General features: G+C 44.4%; 1 protein-coding gene across 1 annotated transcript in view; it reads left to right on the forward strand.

The window, feature by feature from the left end:
* SMTNL2 (smoothelin like 2) overlaps positions 1–27,181 on the forward strand; it is a 49,767-nt gene that overhangs the window by 13,376 nt on the left and 9,210 nt on the right. The window contains exons 2-7 of the mRNA XM_050929345.1: positions 18,766–18,853; positions 19,627–19,869; positions 20,563–20,625; positions 23,736–23,811; positions 26,042–26,215; positions 26,893–27,010. Of these exons, the coding sequence (XP_050785302.1) occupies positions 18,766–18,853; positions 19,627–19,869; positions 20,563–20,625; positions 23,736–23,811; positions 26,042–26,215; positions 26,893–27,010 (762 nt within the window). The remainder of the gene's footprint in view (positions 1–18,765; positions 18,854–19,626; positions 19,870–20,562; positions 20,626–23,735; positions 23,812–26,041; positions 26,216–26,892; positions 27,011–27,181) is intronic.

Raw genomic sequence — 27,181 nt, forward strand, 5'->3', positions numbered from 1 at the left:
CAGTAATGCAGCAAATGTCTGAATCCCATTTTCTGTAGTTGAAGCCATCCAGGAACAAGTTTCTCTCTGTTTTTGCAGGCTGTTGGCCTGTCTCCAGATCACAAAGGATTAACACCACACCCAGAGTCTGCTCAGGACCTTTCTTCAGGGCACTATGTACTAGTAGGACCAATAATCTTCAGCATACCCCAGAACAAACCACTTCAACATAAATCCAACAGCTAATTTCCCCCGACCCATGGTCTTCCTTACCAGTCCTCCTAGAAAACATTTGGGAATTCCCATGTTCTAGAAACCATCATCCTTCCTAGAGCTTCTCCTATACCCACTCTTACAGCTTTTACAGGAGACAAGAGCGCACCAGGAAATCAGCTGATCCCTTCCCAGCTGGTTCTGATCACTCCCTCTGCTGTGCCCACACATCTGTTATTACAGGGGCACTGCCTCAGCACAGGGCTGGCTGGCTCCAGGGCCCCTTTTCTTTCTTTTGGAGGCAGACCACCGTGTTGCACTGATAAAAGAGTTAAAGACTTGCAGTGGATTTGGTAAGAATCTTCCACCAATGTTTGAAGTAAATTGTTTTGTGGTAAAATCTGGTCATGTGGCTGAGTGATCTTTTGAGGCCCAATTCTTTCTGTTCCAAGGACATGATCCTGCACCTTTTTTTTTTTTTGGCCCAGGAGTGAGGCTATGGAGGTGCACATTAGTAATGTGTTGGCAGCATTTGTCTGGACTCATTTGAGGGCCATTTGTCACAGCCCCGCTGCATTTGGCCCTAAAACCTTGGTGATGATATAATGGCATCAAGCAGTTCCCAGAATCTTTTCCCTCCGCATGAAGCTTGTTAGAAAGCTGCTCTCTTAATGCTGCACAAATTACTGCCTTGATGGTGCACAGTCTTCTGAAGTGGGAGCCAGATCATTTAGATAACCTTTTGCGGTACATGTGCTAGCCAAGCTGTCTGGAATCTGTATACTCTGCATGGCAGGCGGTGGGTCGACCTGGCTTCAGTTACATGAGAAGTTACACCAGGTGTGAATTCGGCCCAGTGGGCACTCTCTATGTCCTTGCCGCTTCTCTCTTTTTTAGATAACGTTGTTTGCCTTGTTCTCATTTTCTTTTCCAATCCACGCCCCCCTACATTTTAGTACCATTTGTCTTTGCTTCAGCCCTTTACTCACATCACAGCTTTCCTTTTTTTGGTTTTTCTTTCTCCAACAGTGGCAAGCCAGCCCCTTTCACCAGCACTGAATTTGCTAAGGGCCCTGTCCTGAAGGCAACATTTCTCATGGGCTTGATTTTCAGAAGGGCGGATGAGCGCCCTGAACTATTCCTGAAGTCAGCAGGAGCGGTGGGTGCTCAGCCACTCTGAACATCAGGCCCATATCCTATCTCCTAGAACTGGAAGGGACTTTGAAAGGCCATCGAGTCCAGCCCCCTGCCTCCACTAGCAGGACCAAGTACTAATTTATGCCCCAGATCCCTACATGGTCCCCTCAAGGATTGACCTCACAACCCTGGGTTTAGCAGACCAATGCTCAAACCACTGAGCTATCATATTGAGGTCGATAGAAATGTTGCCAGTGTTGGAAGTGCAAGATGGGGTCTGGAAAGGGGAAAAAAATAATCTTCCCCCTGATCATTTTCAGAAACAAGTGACAGCCTCACCACGAAACCTCATAAAAGCAAATTTGACAAAACCAGATATGGTAAAACATTCTGGGCATGATCCTGCCCTCTGGCCCCAACTCAGCAAAGCACTTACATACATATGCAGTCTCGTTGACTTCAGGGGACTAAGCATATGGTTAAAATCAAGCAAGTGCTTAAGTGCTTTGCTGGATTGGAGCGTGCTCAGCACCATCCGGGACTGAACATTTAGGCCCTTTTAGAAATCTTGCTCCCTCTGTCCCCTAATGGGTTAAACAGGCTGTTTGGGACAGGGACTGTCTTTTTAAATAAGGCTTTGTACAATGCCTGTAATAATGCTATGGAATTTCTAGTTAGTTCACATTTGTAAGGTATTGTGCACATGAAAAACCAGTTGGAAGATTGCAGCGTGACATCCATTGCAAGACTGCCTCTCTAAATACCTGTTTATTATTATTCTATGACTAATCAAGATTTTCAGGCATGATTTTGCATGCCTCCATTTTTGGGTGGCCGACCTGAGACACCTTAAAAGGGGCTGATTTTCAGAAAGTGCTGAGCACCCACTCTCTGAAAATCGAGCTGCTTTCAGTTGGGCAACCAGAATCGCTAATCACGTCTGAAAATCTGGGCAATTAGTAATCATTAATTATCCACCAAATCCTGTGGCCCTCAAAGCAGGCAAGACATCCATAGAAGTCTATGGGCATTTTAGTCAAGTAAGAGCTGCTGTTTTAAAGAAATTGAAATTGTTTGCATTCCCAAAATGCCCCCAATCCGTTAGTCTCTCAGTCAGCCTGCACCTCACTCAGTAATCAAGGCTGTATCTGCTCTGATAGGTATGTTATGGGTAAATTAAAGCTATATTCAGAAAGCAAGGCAATAGGTTAGAGCTGGTATGTCTACACTGTGATAAAGACTTGCAGCCTGGCCTGGATCAGCTGACTCGGACTGCAGGGCAATCAAATTGCAATGTAAATGTCTCCCCCCTTTGTGGGGTCTTATAGCCGGCTCCAGCATGAGCCGAAATGTCCACACTGCTATTTTTAGCCCGAAAGCTGCAGTGAGCTGACCTGGGCTCTGAGACTCAGCGCAGTGGGTTTTTTATCACAGCGTAGACATACTTGGTGTGACTTCTCCTGAAAGAGAGAGCACACATTGTGCAGTAAAAGCCTTGATGAGGTTGCATGTTAGGTCCATGAACTGTAACTTGTACAATTGTATTTAACACCATGCAAATAATCCAGTATGGTGCAATCAATAAAAACAACAGCTGTGCTTTTCTGTCTGCAGGATACAAATCCAAGTTTCGCTTACTAAAACCCTACAGCTCCCAGGGTTTAGCGCTAATGTTTTATCTTTGCATTTGCCATGTTGCTACCCTGGCAGCAAAGGCCACTTGCTTTCTGTTTTTCTACGTGTAGGAGGTTTCTGTGTATCAGTCCTGAGAATTCCTTCGCTGCTGAACATCGAGGGTCAAAACCTGGTTTCTGAGCCAAGCAAGATTTTACCTATGGATCCCATTACTGTTGGGATCACAATTACAAGTATTTCTCCTCCTAGTATCCCTGCAGCGTAGGGAAATATTTCTGTTATCCCAGTTTTACAGATAGGGTACTGCTGTGATGGTTAATTTGCTGTCTCGTGTGATAAAATCTGATCCGACGCTGTGATGATGCCTGTGCTGGGCACAGGAGCATGCTGCACTGAGGTTTTCTAGTCTTGCTAAGGTGCACGCTGCTGTCCTGCATTGATCCCTAGCTAGGGGAAAAGTGTTAACACCTGCCTAAGTAGCACTGCATGCAGTCAGAGAGGTGCTAATACAATTTCCCTTTTGCCAGAATGGGCTGTGTGAGGGGATTTCCTCTGCATTGCACACACTTGCCTGTTGTTTAATCCTCGCAGTTCCTCTTTATTCTGATCAACAAAGCCTCTTGTCCTCAGAAGCCGGACGGAACTATTTAAAGGAGAGACGGGCCAGTCCACACCTCTGTTTGATTGATTTGTGCACCTCTTTGATCCCGTCTCTCAGACTTGAATTGGAGCTGGTGTCAGTTCATTAACCTCCTGCCATTATATCTCCTGCCCTACCCGACTCTGTTTTTCCACAACCTGAACAGTCTGATTCTTCCAAGTTCATCCATTTTCCAGTAAAAAGTATCCCCTACAACAGTGGTTTTCAACCTTCTCAGACAACGGTTTGAGACTTGTCCCTTTCCCTTCCAGCCATCAGCCTACACGTGTGGGCACTTTCTGTTCAGTGAGCATTCTCCTACCTGTGTTTGCCTGGGGAATTGGGAGTCTGATCTATTCAGCACATTTCAACTCACCATGGAATGTCAGCGTTTCCAAATGCCAGCTCACCCAGCGTCCTTCCCAAAGTTAAAAGAGGTTCAGATTTGAGGTGCCGGGTCCGGCCTGACCCTAGCAGCTATTTTTCCTTATTTGCCATTATTTTCTCTGTTAACACCCCAGCATGAAACTCTTCTTGCCAATAGAAACTGCTGTCAGAGAACCAATAAGGGAAGCTGGTAATTACTCCAGATGTCTGCACCTCATTGCAAATTTGTAGCTACCAGAAAACGAGTTTCACGAGAAAAAAAGTGACGATTTACGATGCTTCAGAATGAAGCTGAATATTGGTGTTAAAGGCCCACCAGGTGACAATGTTATGGAGTTGCGTAAGTGTTTTCATGTTAACTTAGCACTACTACCTTCGGCAATAAAGACTGAGATATTCAAAGCTACCCAGGGGATTTAGAGACACAACACCCATTAATTTTGGCATGAACCATGTGTCTAAGTTCCCCAGGCAGCATTTTAAAATCTCATCTAGGTGCTTTCAACTGCATATTGAGTCTCGATTGCATATTGAAGGATCCAGATTCATCTCTGGTGCAACACCATTGAACTTCCAGGGAATCATTTAGCTCATGATGGAATAGGCTGAGTACATCTGCGTGCTGACAGAAATCTAAATGAAGAAAATGGTAGGTCATTTATTTCTGACAGAAAGTATTGACAAGTGATTAATTTTAACTCCCATTATTTCACATACAAGTGAAAATAGACAAGTTTATGTCAGGGCTAGGGCTAATGTGAGTATTTCATTCAAGATAAAGATACCTTGCATGTATATAAGTTTCAGAGTGTTAGTCTGTATCAGCAAAAAGAACGAGGAGTTCATCGGAGGCAGTGGGCTTTAACCCACGAAAGCTTTTGCTCAAATAAATTTGTTAGTCTCTAAGGTGCCACAAGTACTCCTGTTCTTTTTGCATGTATATTGCACCTTTTCACAGAGGCTGTCTAAGAACTTTGCAAAGGTGGGTAAGTAGGATTACCCTCGTTTATAGGAGAAGAGACTAAGACAGAGAAGGTTAGATTCTGAGCTCAGTTAAACTGGGTGTACACTGGTATAAATCCATTGTCTTCAGTGGATTGACTCCTGTTCTACATTGGTGAAATCAGAATCAGGCCCTGGGTGAATAAGTGTTTTGACCACAGCCATGTGATAAGCCAGGGGCATAACTGAGAAAAGAACCCAGGTTTCCTGACTCTTCATCTCCATAGCAAACCACTCACCCTGCCTCTAAGCTACCTTGACTTCTCGAGAACTACATCTGAAATCAGTTTTTTAAAAACTATCAAAACTTCCCATAAAAAAGGAAATCAGATGCTAACTGGTTTCGTAACATTTTTGCAGACTACCTCTATTTTTTTTTAAGAAAAGAAGTAATGTATAAATGTAGCAAAAACAGATGTCAAGTCTGGCATCTTCTACATCCCTCAGAGGGGAATGCCCAAAGGTATAGCTACAGAGGAGGAACAAGAGGATACCAATATATAGTCACAGAGTTTTGTTTCATTCCGATTGCCATCCTTAAATCTGGTCATGCAATAAGATGACTATGGCATATGGGCAGAGAGAACACAGAACATGAAATAACTACCTCCAGTCTGGAGCTCAGCACTTTTCTTGCCCTGGTCCTGCTTCTGCTATTAGAGCAGAAGCTTTTATCTTGCATACCCCTGCTTCTGCCAGTGATCTGGTTTCTTGGCACTAAACTTTTTTTATTTGACACCATCATGGACCCATATCTGGGGGCCACTATTGTGAAGGTGGAGAAGAATGTCATGTGTTTGAAGAATGATTTTAAAAGCAGGCCGCTGGAGCAACAGCAGTGCTGCTGAGGATCAGCTCCTTGTTGCGAAATCTGTTGCTGTTTGTCAGATTTTTTAATCCCTGCATTCCTCCTCTACCTACCTCTGATTGTTAGTGGAAGAAGAAGTCCTCTCTCCTTTCTCACTAATCATCTCTGACATGCCGGTGGTAACCCTATCACCGATGATCTTTCTGTAGTGTTTGGAGTTGGGCTCCGCGCCTGTCTGAATAGGATAGTGAGTCTAAAAATGTAGCAACAGTGTTCTATTTGGATTCTGTTGTAGGAGAGTCCCCTTTCATCGTGTTTAACATGCCGTCCACCAAATGCATGGCAGAAACTTCATGAGTCACTCCAGTGTTCCTCCAGTATGCGCTACATGCTTTCTGCACTCCAACTGGCAAACAAGCTTGGCTGAGTCAGGGACCATGGTAACTCCCTGCTTGTATGTCCCTTCTCGGAAAGGCCTTGGGACAGCTGGCAGGGCTTTCTATTAAATACCAACTAGTGGCATAGGATGAGGAGCGCCTCTCCCACCATTCCTCTTGCACCGTTGCAAAAGCCATGCTCAGGGAGATCTGTTTGCAAAGCATTGCCCATAAGGTTATTTGGGCTGGAGCTTCAACTGGTCAATATTTCCTGAACCAGATGGCCTAATTGTCATTTGCCATCGCTAACTCTGATGACAGGGTACCTAGTTGGGTTGGCAGAAGATCAGCTTGTCTTGCATTTGCAGTTATCGAATGGTTTGCTGTAAAGAGATGGCTCTGTATGGGTAACCCAGTGAAATTTAATGGCCGGTGATATATAGGAAGACACACTAGACCACTAGTGGGCAACTTGCAGCCAACCATGGGCCGCATGCAGCCCATCAGGGTAATCCGCCAGCAGTCCATGACACTGTTTATTTACATTGACCATCCACAGGCACAGCTGCCCACAGCTCCCAGTGGCTGCAGTTAGCCGTTCCCGGCTAATGGGAGTGGCAGGAAGCAGTGGCCAGCATATCCTGTGGCCCGCGCCGCTTCCTGCAGCTCCCATTGGCCGAGAGCAGCGAATCGCAGCCACTGGGCGCTGTGGGCGGCCGTACCTGCAGATGGTCAATGTAAACAAACTGTCTCGCAGCCCACCAGCGGATTACCCTGATGGGCCGTGTGTGGCCTGCAGGCAGCAGGTTGCCCACCACTGCACTAGACCATCGAATGGTCCTTTCTGACCTTAAACACTATGAACTTACATTCCCGTGTTTGCTACAGAAAACCTGGATAATACATTTTTCTTCCCAACACGCCATGTAGACCAATTGCCTTTTGTATATGGCATGCACAGTGTTTTATAAAAACAGATGGGGAAAGCCTGCAGGAGGAGTAAGGAATAGCTTCCTGTTGATGTTATCATGGAATCATAGGGTCAAGTTTAGCTCTCAGCTCCAAAATGGGAGAAACCTCACTGACATAGGTGCAGTTTCTCCAGATTCACATTGGAGCAGCTTAGAACAAAATTTGGTCTTGTGCTGGAAAATAGCTAGTCCACTCCTCTGCCAGTACAGGATCGCGCCCTATTCTACACTTACTGCTGTTTTTGCCAGTCTAGCTTTAAAAAGGTGCCAATGGGTTTCTGTCTCATCTCTTGGGAGATCATTCCAAGGACTGTAGCAGTGCAAATACATTCACTGCTGAAGGCTTTTTCAAAGCTGCAGGGTCATTTGCTGCTAGAGAATATTAGTGTTATCTAATAGATCATTTCCTTTAATGGCTTCTTACTCTGACACAAGACTTAAGAGGGAATGACCATGTTATGCTTCTTCCTCGCCTGCTTGTGTTCCCCCCACCTCTTGTGCCTTTCCCCTTTTCTGTAGTATCAGTGATCTGCGATATGCTAGGCATAGAGGATGACTTCTCAGCACGGTTGAAATCCATGGGAGTTCTGCTGTTGTTTTCAGTGCCTGTTGCCCAGCAGTAAAGTGGGGATGATAACATTTTGCTACCTCACTGGGCTGCTGGGAAGCTCCTTTCATTAAAGTTTGCAAAGCACTTTGAGCTCCTCCGGCGGAAGCAGTTAGAGAAGTTCAAAGCACCATTATGCCATATCGCCAATGCCAAATGTTCAAAAATCATGAGTCAGACCCCCCACAGTCATGAGATTTTCCAAAATATAACAAATGTTGGGTTATTTTGATTTGCCCTCTGATTTCTGAGCCTTGAGGCTGCCCTGAGGTCACATTTTCAAGCCTGTCTCTGCAACCACGAATGCTAGACACTTACCTTTTTCCAAGGGAAGCTCATACGGTCACTGAATCTTATGCCTCCAGGAATGGGGGCTTTCATAAAAACACTAGCTATCAAGAGACTAACAATTGCATCACTAGACTTGGCAACAGGCAAAGAGAGATTACAGGATGCACCTAGAGGTGGAATCAGGAATATAACTCAGGAGCCTGAGCTTCTTCTCCTCTCCTGTAATCAGGTCTTCTCTCCCTCCCCCATCATTATTCCGTGCATCCCAGTAGCACTCAGAGCCCCCAGCCAACACCAGCACTCCATTGTTCAAGGGTCTGATTTACATATGTATGGCATATCAGAGACAGCCCCCAAGAACGGACGATCTAAATAGGCAAGACAGACAAAGGCAATATTGTTGTCCCCATGCCAGAGATGGGGAACTGAGACATGGAGAGGTTAAAGGCCAAAGTTTCAAAAGACCCCTAGGAATAGATTTTCCAGTGCTAACCGCCAAATGTTCAGAATTGCTCAGCCCCCAGTTAGGCACCTAAATAGCAGTACTCTGCCTGGATAGCACCAGAAACTGAAGCCAGATCTCCTGAATCCCAGATCGCTATCTTAACCACAAAGCCAGCTTCTCCTTTAACACTACCTCAGTTTCCCCCACACTAAACTGATATATAGGACACTGTAATTACCAAGTGTGCCTACAATAAATCCACAGAACAACGGTCAGCATGGTAGGAAGTCAGTCTAATGGGTAGGATAATGCATTGTCTGCAAAGAATAATGCCTAATCTGCCTGAATTCTGTCTTGCTGCTGTCAGTGAATTCACTAACCTATTCTCAGCCGTCGTCGGGTGCATCAGAATCAACACCTACATCCATTTGGAATCTGTTTCTTTCTAAATGTTCATTTAAAAAAGAATGACTTCTTTTTAACTGGGGCTCTGGTGTCTTGGTAAATATGGATTTGAGAGAGACTGACAGCTCCAGGCTGAAAAGGCAATTTTCTGGGCATATAATTAAGTGTCTCTCAGGGTGTCTCAGGCAGATGTTTGTTCTCTCAGCTTTTCCAAACCATATAGCAACCCCAGGCAGCACATTCCTTGGAGAGCGATGTCATCATCACCTGTGTTCCTATCAGGGCTCATCCAGCTGAAAGGAACCTTTCTAATGGGGCTTTAAAACAAAACCATTTCAACTGAGTGCAGGGGAGCTCCGGGGTGCAGCACAGAGAGAGCGGGAGGATTTGGAGCAGCTCTGTCAATCGCCAGGCTCTCATTAGAATTGTACCTTCTGTCTAGAAGTCGTTTCCCAGTATCCTGGGCAGTAGGAAAGTATTGTTTTACATGGGAGGAGAAAAGCATTCTCAAAAGTGGTCTTTAAATTTGAGTGTATGAAATTTGGGATGCCCAGCTCTGGACACCTGGAGTTTACATTTCAGAGCCACTGAGCACTCATAACTCCAGCTGAAATCAGTGGGAGCTGTAGGGGTCAGCACCTAGGAAAACCACCCCCCCCCCCCCCCCCCCCATCTACAGTTGGGCACCCAAAAGTAGAGGCTACTTTTGAAAACTTCAGCACAAGTGACCTGCCTGGGGTCAGTCACAGAGGAAATCCATGGGAGGGCTGGGAATGGAACCCTGACTCACAGACAACCAGTGCCCTCTTACACACATTCCGGTCACAACTGTGCTATTCGTAGGTCTCATGTGGTCTGTGTACCCCATGCTGATTCAGCGGACAAAGCAACTGCCCATCTGCTCAGCCACAGCTGATTGGCAGACCCACATGGCAGCTGTGCTGTGAAGATAAAAGGGCAGCAAGACAGCCAGGCAGGGAGGCTGCCAGAGGGACGGAGGGACTGCAGAGAGAGGATCCCAGAGAGAGGGGGACGCAGCTAGACAAACCAACCCACCAAAGAGGGAGACGCTGTGGGGACGATTACAGAGGTAGGAAGTAGCTCAGGGAACACCAGGGGTTTGAGGGGAGGCCTGGTCTGGCTGTCCCTGACAAGACCCCTGAGCTGGAACCAAGTGGAGTGGGTGGGCCTGGGTTCCCATGTGTATCCCATCGAGGGGCTCTCAGAGAAAAAACTCCTAAGTCCTGGAAAACTAGAGCTGATTAGCCCCTACTCAAGCCATGGAACTTCTGCTCCCCTTTATCCTACGGGGCAGAGTCTACTGAGGATCCATTCAGAAGGGATTGGTCCTTGACGTGGACTTGACAAATGCAGAGTTAGGTGTGACGGCAGAGAGGAGGACAGAGTAGGTGGGCAAGCCTCTGCAAGGGGATGCTAACAGATAAAGACCCCCCTGAACAACTCTAACCAACAATGAAAAATCCATTCTGCACATTTACCAGCCAAGAGCCAGTACCTCCCATCAAAGTCACTGTGAGTTCTGTACAGAGAACAGTGGCACCAGAGTGTCCTTTGGCATTTAAAAAAAAAAATTCAATCCAGCCACTTTGTACAAAGTGAGTGAAATTCCAGCCCCATTGAAGTCAACAGGAATTTTATCTTTGACTTCAGTGGGACCAGGATTTCACCTTTCCCTAACTAAACTGTGTTTGAGTTGCTGCAAATTGGAGAAAGTGAGTGTGTCCACTGTCGGAGGCATCCGTTTCTGTGCATGCCAAAGCAATGAGCATGCTTTAGAACACTTGGGTAAGCTGCACTTTCTGTTTCAGTGGAGGTTTGCTGTTATTTATCTTGCGGATACAGCATCATGGGGGTGTTTTTGTAACTCCTATTCTGCTTGCCTCATCTGTGGCAAACAAGTCATGTAAATATTTTGTCAGATGAGAGAATTATTCCCTACAGTTTGTAAATTGACACTATCAAGGGTAGAAAGAGCCAGAACTGACCTACCTTTTATGTGTCAGTTCGCAAAGCTTGTGGAATTCTTAGTTGGGGTTTCCTTAAAACAAAGAAAAAGAAAAAAAAAGTCAGTGGTTTTTGCAAAAATTTATTATAAAAGGATGGGATTTTCAGAAGCACTCAGTGCTGGTTTCCCTTTGCTCCCATTGAAGCTGATCGGAGCTTAATCACTCACTTCAATCAGAGCAGAATTAGGCCAGTACTGAGCACTTGTGAAAATCCCCCCAAACAGAGCAGCAGCAGCTCAGCATTCAGGAGGAGGCTGTCATCAATAATAAGCTGCTCTGCAGGGCTGTCGAGCGAAGTTTGATCTTGAATCCTGGTTGCATGCTGCCTCGTGCAGCACCACAGAGAGGAGGCAAACAACCTGGCCAAAGTGTAAAGGCAGCAAGTCAGAACACTAGGGCGTAGCCTGACCGCCATGTTACATCCCTGCTCACTGCATGGTCAAAACATGGGACCTCCGACACGTTACTGACTATGTGATGTCACTGAAATCAGTGGAGCTACGCCAAGGACAATTGGGCCCACATGTTAATTGTGACTTGTGCAGACGGCAACCATGTGTGGAGTGCACTTTACAACCTGTTGAAATCTGCAGGATAGATGGGCCATTAATTAGGATCAGACTGTCTCTGGCTGGTGCCAGAGTGCGATAGCCCTTTCCCTCACTCCTTCCCTAGGACCAAGAAGAAGTGCAAGGGTAGAGAAAGTTGTCTCTAGGCAACCCCCAGGAAACAAATGTTGTTTCCCCCAGCAGCACAAAATGTGGAGTAACTTCACTAAAGTCAGTGGTGTTGCTCCAGTTTTACATCGGTGTAATTGAGAGCTGAACTGGGCCTGGGGACTGCCTGTTTACACTTATCACATAATTAATTTCAAACATGTGAGCAGTTCCATTGAAGTTACATACATTGCTTAAGTACTTTGCTGGACCACGGCCTATGTCAGTAATGGGTGGAGGGCAGCATGCTCTTTAGACATCAGTGCACAGAGCCTTGGTAAAACACTCCAGTCCTCTAGGTGAAGATGCTCCATGTTGTTGAAGGCTACTCACCTCTGGTTCCACGCTTACAATGGATTTTAGTGGATAATAGCATATTTGGACCATGGGGCTTGCTACTGCATGGTGCTGAGAGGGAGCACCTCATCCAATGGGAGTGCTGAGTACCGCCTGAGAACGAGCACCTTGTCCAATGAGAGTGCTGATCCCCCTTCTTGTGGGGCACATAGTACTTTGCGGAAATGGGCACCATTAGCAGGAGTTAGCAAGAAAATAGTGATTCAATTCTCCAATTTTTAAAAACTGTATTTTGTTTGTTTTTAAATAGTCCCTTGAGATGCCAGCCAGCTCTGAACATTCTGGGTCTCTTTATTTCACTTTTTTTTTTGGTTGGCTTTTAATTTCTCATTGACAGGGCTGGTGCATTTTCCTCTTAAAAAGACACATTTTCAGTCTAGAAACCAGGCCCCCTCAGAGCATAAAAATTTAAAATCGCTTCTCATCTTTTGACAGTATCACTGTAAGACGTGGACTCTGGGCATCAAAACTGTCCCTTAGTCAGGGCCTGATCTAGCTTGCACTGAAGACAGTGAGTGAAATTCTCTCTGCCATTTAAGCAGCACAACAGCTTTATGCTGGCGCCATGCTCAGGGGTGACTAGCACCCCGTGGAGAACAGGGTGCAGCCACTCAGTCCTTCCTCAGGCATGGCTCCCGCTGAGTACAACCAATGAAACGGGAGACTTCCCTGAATAAGAATGTCACGACTTAGCTCTTATAGGGCAAAATCTTATAAGCTGGATTCTCAGCTGATGTCAACCAATGTAGCTCCATTGAAGTCACTAGAGCAACGCCAACATACAGCGGTTGAGGCTCTGGCCCTCCTTGTTGTGTAAGGCATAAATACAGAATAAAAATATGACTGAGGAAGGATATTTGTTGTACTTTTCTCCAGTGAGTCCTGGCTGGTCACTGTGTTTATTCATGCAAAATAACTGCTGCTAATCTCAGGGTACAGAGAAGTTCCCAAACAACTTTTATTTTTAAAAAAGTTACGAGGTCTGTGTACAATGTTACTGATTTAGTTTAGCAGGAATAAGTCAGATGCAGTCTCATTTTTGCCATGTAAGTACAAAGAAACGTTCACCTAGGGAATAATAGGTGCTCCAGTATTAGCAACAAAATGTTATTATTTTTGATTATGAGGGACAAAATAATATTTTGTTAAAGATGCCATTTTCCCGCTATATTTGATATGCTGTAGAATGCGAAGTCTAAGGGCTGGATTTTCTAAAGAGCCCACCACCCATTCAGAGATCAAATTACGGGTAATTCTGAAGAGCCCCCTCTGCAGGTGTGAGCTCCTTTGAAAATAGGGCCCTTATTTAGGTGTCTATATGGGAGCAGAGCTCTTTTGAAAATCTGACCCTGTGTAGCATAGATGGCCCTAGACAGGGCTGGCTCCAGCATTTTTGCCGCCCCAAGCGGCGAAAAAAAAAAAGGATAAAGCCGCAATCGGTGGCACTTCAACGGCAGCTCTACCGCGCCGCTTCATTCTTCGGTGGCAATTCGGTGGCTGGTCCTTCCCTCCGAGAACGACCCGCTGCCGAATTGCCACCGAAGACCCAGACCTGCTGCCCCTTTCCACTGGCTGCCCCGAGCACCTGCTTTCTGTACTGGTGCCTGGAGCCGCCCTGGCCCTAGAACAGCTCGGATGCTTTTAAGAAAGTTTGGATGCTGGAAAAGAGTGAGAGCTTCCAAACACACACACTTTTATGGGAATTATTTTCTCCTACATTTCTTACTAATAAAGTAGTGAACAAAAGTTTCCTGTGCGCAGATCCAGTACACGGCAGCATCTCAGCATGGAGCTGGAAGGTGTACCTCCAGGGATGATAAAACTGTTGTTGTGTGTGACCATCCTAAAATCCCAGGAGCTAAGAGGATTTTGATGTGGCAACCAAGGAAAATCTGAGTGTGTGTCACTTTTGTTATTGAAGCTGTAAACAAAGTAGTGGTAAAAACCAATGGTGCCTTTTCATAAGCACATAAAACTAACAAAGGAGGCATGTGTGGCTTATATAGATTGATGGTAAACAATTTGGGGAACATGCTGGCACATTCTTTTATACCTCAGACCTTGATCCAACAAAGTATAAAAACACACGTGTAACTTCAAAAATGTGAAGTAGCCTTATAACTTTAAGCATGTGACCACAATGGGCGTGCCCAGGTGCTTAAAGTTGAACGTGTGCTTAAGTGCTTTGCTGGATCAGGGCCTTAGTCTTGATCAGAGTTCTAATTCTGTGTGAGCACAGGGCAGGGGTTTCCAATGACTAGTGACTTCGAGGGCTTTGGAAAATCAGATCCCTTTAACAGTGTCTCAGGCTGGGCACCCAAAACCACGAACCATTTTTAAAAATTGTAACTGTGTTCCCAGATTGTGCCATGCCCTTGCAAAGCATAAGGTTCAGTCATAACTGGGAATATAGGACCCAAACCAATTCTCATTGAACTCAAAGGAAAGGCTTCCACTGACTTTAGTAGTGTAGGATTTTAACCATAATTTTATACTTTGTTCCCAAATTGCACTTAAACTACCATTGTAACAGGATCACCTGATATTGTAGGGTATAAAGTGCAGATGGGACCCCAATCCCCAGAACAGATCATTACGAGCTGTGAGGATTTGGATTAGGACTAGTAAAACTATAAACATCTCAGGTAGTGGAAAATACAATGGAAATTCCCAGTGAATTAACACTGAAGAGAAAGAATGTGCTTGATTTAAAAGCTAACGGTAAGGCAGGAAAGGTCCTTGTCCCATGTTCTGAGTGTGCGATGGGCGAGGATAAACAGGAGTATGCTAAAAATCAAATAAGGGCCAGGAAACCACGTTTTCTGCAGACTTACCTTGGGTTGATTGTTTGCTTTCTGCATTTTACATGCAATGTGTTTTTTTCCCCCCACCACTAAGTTATTCTAATAGTTTATTATGAAGCCACAGCATAACTCTGTGAAATCAAACCATCACTTTGATTTCCTCCACGTGAAAACCAAATGTGGATGCAGGGGAAAATTATTACTTACCTGTATGCTGCCTCTTTCCTTTCTATTCTATATAGGTTCTTATACCACCCTCATTACCATAGTATTTGAGTGTCTTCCAGTAGTGGATTAAGCAATATGATTAACATCTGTGCAAAGTAACTTACTGTATAGCAAAAGCCAAAGCAGAAAGCTTGGCTAATGGACAGACCACAAGACAGAGGTGTCCCTGTTTATGTTACAACCTGGCCTTTTTTATTTTGAAATGAGCCTTAGGGTTCAATTCTGCAGGGTGTTGAGGGCACACGCCCAAACGGGCTAACTACTTAAGCCCCAGCTTAACTTTAACAGGGTGTGTAGTCCCACTGAGGTGAAGAGAGGCTGGCTCCTCTAACATTTTGTATAAATCACAGTAAGTGAATAACTAGTGGCAAGGAATTTGGATTTTTAAAATTCTGTCACTTCTAATAATGTGCTAATAGCAACAGAGGTAAAATGTGTTTGTTTCTAACACCTGAGGCCAGATCCTCAGCTGCTGTGAATGAGTGTAGTTTAATCGAGTGTTATGGAGCTATGCTGATTTACACTGGCTGAGCATCTGGCTACTGATGTATAAGTTAACAGCATTCTAGGCTACGCTTACATTTACAGTGGGGTCTAGCATACAGATATTGCACACCCAGCTAGCCCAGGTATAAATAGCAGTGTGGATGGTGAGGCACTGCTTAGGCAAACAGAGCACAGACACACCAGAAGCTTAAGGTATATATATCCTACATGGCTCGCTCTATACGTCCAAGCAGGGCCGCCTATGTCTACGCTATTTTTAGCCGTGTGGTGTCCCACTGCCCTCTGCCCTGCCGGAGCCTTTCACTGCCATGTGTAGCTACACACCGCAGTGTGGATGCAGCCTGCTTTTCACTGTGGTATATAACTACACCTATCCTACACACTGTCACAAGTGTAAACAATAAAGTGCTATATATTGGGCTAAACTCTGCTCTCAGTCACACTGCGAGTAAATTCCGGGGACACCATTCAATCCACTGAGTTGCTCCAGATTTACACGGGTGTAGTGGGGAATAGAGCATGCCCCTATGCAGTCTGCCAACTTCAAGAGTTCACAAGTTATGAATCAGGCCCTAAAATCATAACATTGTCTTAATCATGATTTTTTAAAAAAATAATAATTATGAGTTATTTTTCAGTCTCCTGATTTCTGCATCTTCAGATCACACTCAGTTCACATTTTCAGGCTTTTCTCCACAACCATAATGGTTAGAAATTTCCATTTAAAAAGAAAATGAAAATGAAGACTCATAAAATCACCTGCCTCCAGGAGCTAAGGCTTTAAGATAAACACCAAATATTGTGAGGGTTGGGATAAAATGATGTGAGTGGGCAACTCTGCCTCCGGTGGGATTTTTTGTTTTGTTTAATCCTGCAGTCTGAATCCAGAGAGAGAGAAATTGACACATAACTTTTGCATCTAATGTGACAACCCAGTTGCACAACTGACTGCTTTTTTTTTCTTTCATCATTAGTTTAGACTGAATAAACACACAAATGTGTTGCAGATTTTTTAAAAAACTTTTGGGCCAGTCTGGTGTAAAGTCTATTTACAGTGACCTCAAACTTTCCCATGGACTTTAACTTTGGAAACTCGCAGTTTCCCATAAACAGGTATAAGTACCACAACATTTTTAATCGAAGTAATCATGTGACTGCAAAACATATTCTTTTTTGGGGCCCTTGCAGCCAGAAAGTGCGTACTTTCTGCTGGATGATAAAAACAAAACGTTCTTGGCTGATTTGCCTGGAATTAAATTAGCAAACATCAAAAAGTATGCAGTTTTCCAAAAACAACATTTCAAAAGTTATAAGAGGTAACTCAGTCATAAAGTGCTAGGATATTTACTTTTCCCCTAATACTCTTTCCATATGTCATCTAATTGTAATGACTGTCATTTTATGTGCCTTAAGTAGAGAGAACTTGTGTAGAACATTAAGTAGTTTTATGCAATGCCCTGTAAATGTTGTAAAAAGAAGATTCATGTGTAAACATAAGGGACTCTTCAAGTTAATGTTGAGAAGAGTTATGGGCTTTACTCAACAGCTTGTCCCAGTGGAAAACTTTTACTGGCCATAAATTATACCACTGTTTTACATAAAGGCCATTAAATCATTCCTAAGGTAAAAATACTAGGTTAGAATTTAGACTTACAATAAGTTAGAATCAGCAACTGGACCGTATGTGTGGAGAAAAAGTTGCCTTTATTTTGCCCATCTTGTACAGAATGGGGAACAGATTTACTGGGATACTGCTGTAATAACTTGGGCCTCACTCCTGCAGTCAATCCTGATGCGCGTGACTAACTTTACTCACAGGACCAGACCCGTTCAAGTGGATGGGGCCATTCAATTAAGTGACGTTTTACATCTGCATCAGTGCTTGCAGAATTGGCCCCTCACTCTGTTTCTGTATTTATTTTCATAGTGTGCATGCAAATCCTGGGTCTGATCTTGTGAGGTGCTGAGCACCCTAAACACCCAGCACCTCTTTTAGGCCCTGATCCTGCAAAGGCTTAACTTTACACATGTGAATGGGCTGACAGGCGTCAACAGAATTACTCATTTGTAGAGATATGCACATGCTGTAGCTTTCACAGGACAGAGATATTGTGTTGAAGACAGCGCAGAATAATTCAAAGACATGACATAGTTGGCTATAAAGCAGAATAAATTAACTTTGTACAGAAGAACAGTGACACATTACTGATATGTGCATCTGTGAAAAAGATCACACTCAGTTCACTGAAAGGTACAGACTCTTGTCCTGGGGTGAGATCTTGGCACTCTTCAAGTCCATGGGAGTTGTGCCACTGATTTCAGTGGAGCCAGGATTTCACCTGTGGTGTGCATACCACTGATCTAAGGTAGACAGCACTGATTTTGATCCTGCTGCTGCGCCCAAAGAAATCAACAGGAGTTTTGCCATTGACTTCACTTGGAGCATGATCAGGCTTTATTTTCCACACTGTGTTAAATTAACAGCAGATGTGCTCACCTACAGTTCCCCACAAGTGGATGGCAGTGGTATTTGCTAACATTAAAAGCATGTCGGACTTAGTTCTGAAACAGCCCATGCATCCTGTCTGTGTAGCAGAGGGCTTTGTTTTAAGTCACAATACAACTCTGGAAGGCTGGAGGGGGGGAGCAGGGGGAGGAGCACCAGAACTTCCAATGTATTAAAGTAGCAGAGGGTGGAAAAGGCTGACACTGGCCTGTGTGATGCCTCCTGTGATTACAGAAAATGCCCCACCTGAGCACAGTGTATCCTCTATGTGCCACAGGAAGGGAAACCCCCAGTGCTTAATTTGTCATGAAAGAAATGCCAGGGCTCAAGCAATTTTTTTACATTCAAAACTGACAGCAAGCCCAGAGGTGTTGAGGCTCTGAACTGCTAAGCCTAGAGGTGCTGGGGCAAAAATTAAGCACCGGAAACCCCTCCTTTCTGCACTGGGCCAATCTGCCCTTGGCTACATATCCAAGGGTTGGATTTAGTCCTTTATCACCAGCGCTCCTTTTGCAGTGGGCAGCAGCCAGATGGTTCAGATACTCAGTGTGATCCTGAATGATTTGGCTTTTGGGGGTAGGTGCTGTCTCCCACTCTCTTGCATGGAGACTATCACAATGGGACCTGATCTCACTTGGGGCCTCTAGGTGCTATAGCGACGACTACCATTAATAATTTGAAAGCCAAACCATCGTTCAAGCATTGTGTGCAATGTTTTGGCAGAGCGTGGACCCGGATGACCACAACGAACCTGAGACTAGAAGAGTTTCTAATTCCTCCATAGTTGAAAACGGACACCAGTCTTTGGCAGGTAAGAGAAGAGAAATACTTGAAATGAGTCTTTTTAAAATCGATTTTGAATGCAAAATATTGCTTCCGGTCAAGAGCTCAATTCTGTCTACTGAGCAGCTCTCTAATGTCGCCAGTGTCTTACTCTGGAACTGTTTCAGCATGAATGCTGTGCTAAGGCCCTGATCCTGAAACACTTAGGTATATGCTTCATTTCATTACCATGAGTAGTAACCATTAACTTGTTAAGCACGTGCCTAAGGGTCTGCAGAATCGGGGCCTAAGACCCATCATCAGCATGACTTCCAATTACAATAACAGCACTTTGTATTCTGAATGCCTCCCTGTCCATACATTTCAAAGGACTTTGCAAACTATTAATTAACTCTCACCACCTGTCTGTGGGAAAGGTCTTATTATCTCTATTTCTCAGAAGAGGAAACTGAGGCACAGACGGCTTAAGTGAACCAAGAAAGAACAAAGGAGTCCTGCCTCCTAACCCCCAGCAGCAGGGCACGAGACTTAGTGGCCCTAACAGGAAACATAGCAGACTAGTCATCTGAAGAAGCTTTTCTAATTAAGACTATTAAAGAGTAGAATATGATCAGTTACTTCCAATTTACATCTGAGTCTGTGCATAAATGACATAACCGGCTGGGGGAAATTTGATTGTTATTCCCAGGCTTTCCTAAAATAAAATTAAATAAAGCCATGGTGCATAGATAGCGTTTTGTATTTTTAAAGATATCTGTCAATAAAAGTATTTCTCTCTCCTTGTTTCCTTTAATACCCTAGGTCAGGCAAAAGTCTCACAGGAAGTGACCTCTTCCCTTCAGATGTCAAACTCATCCACCGAGGAACATGCCCCTGCAGTAACCTTACGGATGCCCCACCTTCCTGTTACTGCAATAACAAGAGTATCAGAGAAGTTTTCAGGAGAAACCTCTGCCTTATCAGGAACTAGTAATACTACCAGTGGCCTGATAGGGCAGAGCAGGAGCCAGAATGAGGCTGTGATGAAAACTTCCAGCCAATCAGGTAAAAGACATTTCTAGGTATGAAAATAATTTGCTCACTGAAGCCAGCTCTGATTTAAAAAAAATAATAAAACAGAAGCTCATATAATTTGATTCTTGTTCACACTATTCAGCGTTCTTCTTTTCTGAACTGCACTTCATGCAAAGGTTAGCGGCTGTGATGTCTGTAGTCCAGTTTATCTGAGCCTAAGTCACACACTGCAGATTTTACATAGAAGTTGCTCCCATTGGGGTTAGATAGGACCTGATCCAAAGCGCACTGAAGTCAGTGGAAGTCTTTCCATTGACTACAGCAGTTTTGGGATCAAGCCGTAGTGGTTTGCGCACAACTTCCCCATGAGGAAGGTCTTGTTGTTTCTGTTTTATAGATGAGGAAACTCAAGTGCAGGAAGTTCCAGTGACCTGCCCGAGATTTCAAAGAGGAGTGAGCAATGCGGCCTGGAATAAAACAAAGGAATCCTGACTAGAGTGGGTTGGAAAATAGGAGGGAGGTGGGTGCATGGACCTGATTCTCCTATTGCACCACTCTGACACTGATGGAACGCCATTGAACTCCTGATTTGTGAAAGGAAGGTCCAGCCCTATTGCCAACAAGAGAAATTTTGTCCATTTAAATCAAAAATTTCTCCTAACTGCCCTTTTATTGAAACAAAGAAACAAGCAAACCCCTCCTCTGTCTTTTTTTGCTTTTCAGTGACTGCTGTGAAGACCTGGAATTCAAGTTCCGTGAGAACAATGAGCACTTCCATAGCTGCAGGTGAGTGTTAATTTCTCTGCCCTTCAGCACGGAAGGTAAATCCCTAACCCACATTGAAGGACATAAATTCACACCGTGTAGAAGCCAAGCATAGGAGTTTATTACACACAGCGCTGACGGAGTGTCACCTGGCTTATTAGGCTTAGAGACACTGTCAATTAATTGATTACAATAGAATATATAGATTTTTTATGGGCGGGGGAAAGTGACGGGGTAGGCAGTTCCACACCCCGGGATAGGTTTTGCAGCAAGACAAGATAGCACATGAGCCAATGGTTAAAAGGTTAAATAATGTCTCCGCCCATGGTCTTAAGTTAGCAAGCTAACATTTAATTAATACTTTGATAAAATGTTATTAGTATAAAATATATATGTTGAATTTTGATTTGGGGTTCATAGGAATGGAGCAACTTCTTTGATTGTTCAACAGGTATATTTCTAGGGACTAAAGCAAAGAAACAGTGAAAGTATATGACAATACAGATTGTCTTCTTTATGTTTTAAGGCAGGCATTGGTCCCTGGGAAGGGAGGTGGAAAGATGCCATATTTTATACTGATGGTGCCAACTTTTCATAAACTCAAGGTTGGATCTGTGGGAAGAACATTCCCTACAGAAGAGACTGACACAATAGGAACAGGGATCCTTTGTTCAATTTGCAACTCTGAATAAGACACAATTATTTAGTTCTTAGCTCCAACACCTGGCAATTTGCTGACCAGGCCTATTTTAGCAAAACAAGATTATCTGTTTACTCCAGCTTTCTCTTAGCTATTTACTATTTGCTAGGCCTTTGGTCTCCAGACCAAACTCTGGACTTTGGGTCTGAGAAAGAGCTGGCACAATCCATATGCCAGGTTATTATATAAAGTGCACATGGATTTTAACCCTTCACACATAATTATGCTAAACAATACAAGGAAGCCAATGCTGCAGCGCTTGGGGGTTCAGATCTGGTCCCATCTCTACCGAGTAGGAGTTGTCTAGCCACTAATCTTTAATTGGATGGTTATATTACATCAGTATGTAGTAACACTAAGAGCGTTACAAGGCTGCATGCAGAGGTCCAGTTTAGCCCCACTGAAGTCAAGGTGAGTCTTTCCATTGACTTCAGTGAGAGTCAATAAATCAATTCTTAGCAGAGGGCAATGGTCCATTCAGACTCAGGGCATGTCTACACAGCAAAACCTGTTCATGGGCTAGCCTACCCAAGCTAGCTTGAATCCAGCTAGAGCAGGTAATGGAGGTGAAGACAGTGCCACGTGGACTTCAGAGATGGCTAGTGTGGCAAGTACATGCCCAGGGTCTGTGCCAGTCTTGAACTACTTGCACTGAATCCTGTGCTATGCTGTCTTCACTGCTATTGTTCACCTGTGCTAGCTGGATTCAGAAGAGCTCCGGTAGGCTAGCCTGCGAACACCTTTTGCTGTGTAGACATGCCCTTGGAGTACTTTGCCAATGGGGTTTGGTTTTACAAACCCTGAAGATGATCCAGCCAGAGCAAAGAAAGGCCTTCAGTTTATTTTGGATTTTTCACAATGCCCTTTGTCCTTACCACAAACACTTCATAAATCACACTCTTAGAAGGGAATTTATTCTCTTCGCTTTCTAATGGTTTGTCTCACACTGAGGCCAGGGTGCTACCAGATCAGACTGATTTTGCGTTCTTTGCTGTACATTGGGGCAAACATGATTTTCTGGAGGAGAGAACGACCAGACCTCTCAGCTGCGGGGAACATGGTAGGAGTAAGAGCTGTGTGAAGCTGCAGCCCAGAGAGCTGGTGGGAACAGACTTTAACATGGGTGGAATACAAATGAAGGCAGATCAAACCCTGGTACATACCAGGAAAGCTGCTAAACAATGCTGCTTTGGGAGAGCAGCCACACAGCACCACCGTGGCAAAGCAAATTCATTGGAGGAGCCTTAGGGATGGGTAGCATGGTTTGAAAACTTAACTTTTCAACATCTGACCCTTTCTTCGAGTCACGAATGTGTAAAAGGACAAAATGCCAGAGACTCTTAATTCATGGCTAAACAAATGACTTGAACGCTGTCCAAAAATGCTGTTAGTCCACATCACCAAGCTATTACTCTCTGTAGACAACAAAGCCATTTGAAACCGATTTGCATTGTCAGTCCAGCAGGGATGCAGAAATGACACAGCCTAGAAAACGCATTACTTCTTAGCACAAGAGGCTCCCACAGGCTTGCAAGGTGAGGATCCAGATGAGCTCTGGGCAGAAGAGCACAGGAAAACTTGTCCCTTCACAGTCCAGGGATTAAACCTGAGATGAAGAATCTTCACATTCAGTTTTCAAAGGGCAATTAAGTTTACACTTGAAAACCTAGGGCCCAATTGCCTTTTCATTTACAGTACCAGGGAGTATATCAATGAGGTCGATGCAGGTACATGCATATGAAACTGATGGAGAAGAGAACCAGCCCCTTAGTGTTAACGCTTCATTCCTGAGCACAAGTACTGAACAGGGCGGAAACCCTGGGCTGTGCCTCCGGGAGGCATGACACAGAAGATGCAGCCCAGGGAGAGGTAGGGGCAAAGCTCTGTTATAAGCCATCTTTGCATCCTGCTGAACCTGGGCTGCTCTAGGGGCTGAATGGCCCTTGGTGGAACTAAAGTAGCCTGTAGTGCAGCTACTTTAAATTATATTAGCCTCCCCATGGCTGCTTATGGTCTGCCAGAATGACCATAGCAGTCTACGATATAGTACCTTTTCCTCCTGCCCTGGCTCCATCTCCAGCATGCCCTCTACTCTGGGACTGGCGGGAGGGCCAGTGTAGGTCTACCTGTGAAGTCCCAGCACAGTGTCTGCACCAGGGGAATTGTCCTGTGGCCCCTTGGGAGCTGTTTATTGCCCCTGTATGTGACTATAGTGATGTCTGGTGCCTGGGACAGTGGGGAGAATCTCTCCCCAGGAAATCATTAGCTCATGCTGGCAGAGGTCTTTTATAGAGAAATCTGCAACTTTTCATTGCCGTGAGTAAGAATAAATGTGTGGCCACGTGTCAGGAAATAGATTAAAAACATGTGTGGGAAGAGGAGAAAATACTTTCAACACTGATGCATCTTGTTTTTCTTGCTCTTTATACAGAGAAAAGCACTTCCGTCACAAAGTCTATGTCAGCCATGAGCTATGGATTGACTAGTGGAACCAAAGCTAGTGAAAGGTAGGATCTTCCCTTGACTGTTTCAGTGAGACTTTTTCTGAGTGTATTCAACGTAGCCTAAATGCAGAAGTGTTCTGTTGACTTACCCTGGCAGCCAGACCAAGTGCGTCCTATTGGCTCCAGTCTACAAAAGAGTTTGAGTGTCTCTGAGGCAGAAGGAACTACAGACTGGAACAAAGAGAGCTCCTGCAGGTTTTCTCAGGAACTGTCAAGCTTACGCTGATGCTTAGACTAAAATTAGTTTGTCACGTAATTTAACAGTAAAGGCAAACCCAGAAATGGGTTACTGTGTTAGGAGCAGGTTGGGAATAGCATGTGGTTAGCTGCCCTGCATTACAGGATGAGGGAAGGATGGGCTTGTGGGTCACATAAGGCCACATAAGTACCAAGATAATTTGATAACCTTTGATCTAGACAGTTCCCACAGCCAGTGCAGGATTGTTCCCTGCAGTAGATACTTTATCATGCTTTAGCTAAGCTAGTGACCTGTCCTCATGCATGAAGTGTTCCACCCTCATACAAATTTCACTGTCACAACCTTGCTACTGATTGCCAGGTTGCCAGCCCTTTTCTAATCCCAGCATGAACAGGCACAGATGGGATGTAAAAAGCTTAAATTGTTCTTTAATAGCCATGCCCGGGCTGCTGAAAACTCCTTTTAAAGCACTCGGCTGTGTAAAAGTTGTTATTTTGGGTCTATTTTTGGCACTTGAATGCATGACACCTATCAACCATCCTTAGTTTGACTGGCCTGCAGCATAGTTTACAGCTTTAAGTTTCTAAACTCCTTACAGGACACACTGTGACTTTCTGCCTTCACTCCTAAAGGCTGACTACCACACCTTTTTGAATAAGTCAGTCACAGTTGTTTAGTAGAGGGTTACACAGTATCACAATTACCGTCGCATTATCAAGGCATCCTCAGCATGCAAAACCTCATCAAGAAAAAGGGTAGCATAGATTACATAACCCCCTTAAACTGGGCTTGCATCTGCCCTGAAAATTTCCCTAAACAGGGTCTTACATTTCTTATGAACAACTAATAAATTAGGATGTGACACCAGCTCCTTGGTGGCTAAGTCATAGAAGAATGATCATCATGGGCTTAATATATGGGACTTAGAGTCAGTAGATCTGGGTTTGATTCACAGCTCTGCCGCAGATGTGTGATCTGGAGCCAGTCAGTGCCTCGATTTGTGCCTCAGTTTCCCCTGGTTGGAAATGGTGGTAACACACCCTCCTTCACGTATGTACTATGTAGCTTAAATCACTAATATTTGTCAAGTGCTTTAGGAACCTCAAACAGAAGTGGAAAGCGATATATAAGGGGTCAGCAACCTTTCAGAAGTGGTGTGCCAAGTCTTCATTTATTCACTCAAATTTAAGGTTTTGCGTGCCGGTAATACATTTTAACGTTTTTAGAAGGTCTCTTTCTATGTCTATAATATATAACTAAACTATTGTTGTATGTACAGTAAATAAGGTTTTTAAAATGTTTAAGAAGCTTCATTTGAAATTAAATTAAAATGCAGAGCTCCCCAGACCAGTGGCCAGGATCCGGGCAGTGTGAGTGCCACTGGAAATCAGCTCACATGCTGCCTTCAGCACATGTGCCATAGGCTGCCTACCCCTGCTATATAATATAATCCAACTGGCCTGCTAGTGTAAATTGGCCTGGGTCCATTGGAGGCAGTGGAGCTACACTGACTTATAGGAGCAAAGGATTGGGCTTGGTATGAGTGACTTAGGAGCCCAAGTACCAAAAATGTGACTTATGCTCTTAGATGCCTAAATCTCACTGGAAATTAATGAGGATTCAGACCTTACGTGCCTAACTCTTAAGATTTTTAAAGGGATTTAGGAGTTGATCTGCTCAGAATTACAACGCCTGATTTAGATGGCTAAGTCCCATTTTCAACAGTGATATTTATTTAGATATAGATATTTATTTAAGCACCTAGCTCCCACTGATTTCAACGGGAGTTAGGCATCTAAATACCCTTGGGGACCTAGCCTTTTGCAGTCTACATCCTACTGACTTTCAGTGAGATCTAGGTTCCCCAATACCCAAGTTACTTTTGAAAACGGCTAAATTATTCACATACTTTTGAAAATATTTATTCCATGTGTTTAGGTTGCTGAAGTTTTGCTGTTACTGATCTCAGTGCTTTGTGGTGATACCCAATATTCTGGATAGTTTCTCTTAGACTGTTTTGGTGTTCTCTTTCAGCAATACCATAGACAGTTACTATGATGTGACACCCAAATCCTGTTCCCCACCTCCGACTGTACATCGCCAAGTGGAAAGGAGGCGAGAGCTGGTGCGGTCTCAGACATTGCCACGCACTTCAGGAACGCAAGCCAGGAAAGCGCTTTTTGAGAAATTTGAGCAGGACAGTGGAAAGTATGTCACTCCTTAGTCCCTCTTGCATCCAAGGGGGCTCAGTACTGGGAAAATATTCTGCTAATGACTTATAGCAGAGGGATCTCCAGACTTGGAAATTTGAGCAAAGGAAATCTGGGGGCCTGATCCAGCTCCACTGAAGGCAGTGGGAGCATTTCCAGTGGATACTGGCTCAAGCCCTTGGTGGACATTCCAACCAAGAATGAAGATTCAGTAATGTCAGGCGGTCAACCTGAAAAGAACGGAAGCCAGGAAATTCAGAGCTCGAACTGTTGTATGTTCACCCTCCTGGCCCAGCGGGTGTTGTTCAGAAGGAAGTGTTGGAATAACCGCCCTCTGGCTCGCTCATAAAAGGAGACGGATTTCATGGTTTTATATTGTTACTCGAGAGCCAACAATGTGTACTGTGCTTTACAGGACATGGTCCTTGCCTCAATGTTTATCCTGTAAATAGAAGCTAGAAGTGAAATTCTGACTCTTTTGAAGTCAATAGGGGTTTTCCCTTTAGCGTGATTAGGGCCAGGATTTCCTCTATGCATGCCTCACATAGGCAAGGGGTGGCCAAAAAAAAGTTGTGTTTATGGGCTCTTTACTGTCTCTGTCAGGGCACGAAGCTGCCGGGAAGTCGTTAGGATTAGTCTCCTCTCATCAAGGTTTTCTCCCTTTTCTTCTTCTAGAGGAAGAGGAGAGTCCAAAGCAAAGCTGAAGCGGTCACAGAGTTTTGGGGTCGCCAGTGCAAGCAGCATTAAGCAGATTCTACTGGACTGGTGTCGCTCCAAAACCATAGGATACAAGGTGAGAGGATGTCACTGCTTTCCATTTTAATTATTTCCGGGAACGTATTTGAGTATTTCTAGAGAAACTTCACTCAGAAAGTGTGTTCCATAGTGAGTGACTCTGAAATGCACTAGACAATGGGTTACATTTATCACTTGTCTCCAATTCCTCCGAGAAACTGTGTGTGTA

Source organism: Gopherus flavomarginatus, chromosome 19, assembly GCF_025201925.1.
Source record: "Gopherus flavomarginatus isolate rGopFla2 chromosome 19, rGopFla2.mat.asm, whole genome shotgun sequence".
Taxonomy (NCBI): Eukaryota; Metazoa; Chordata; order Testudines; family Testudinidae; genus Gopherus; species Gopherus flavomarginatus.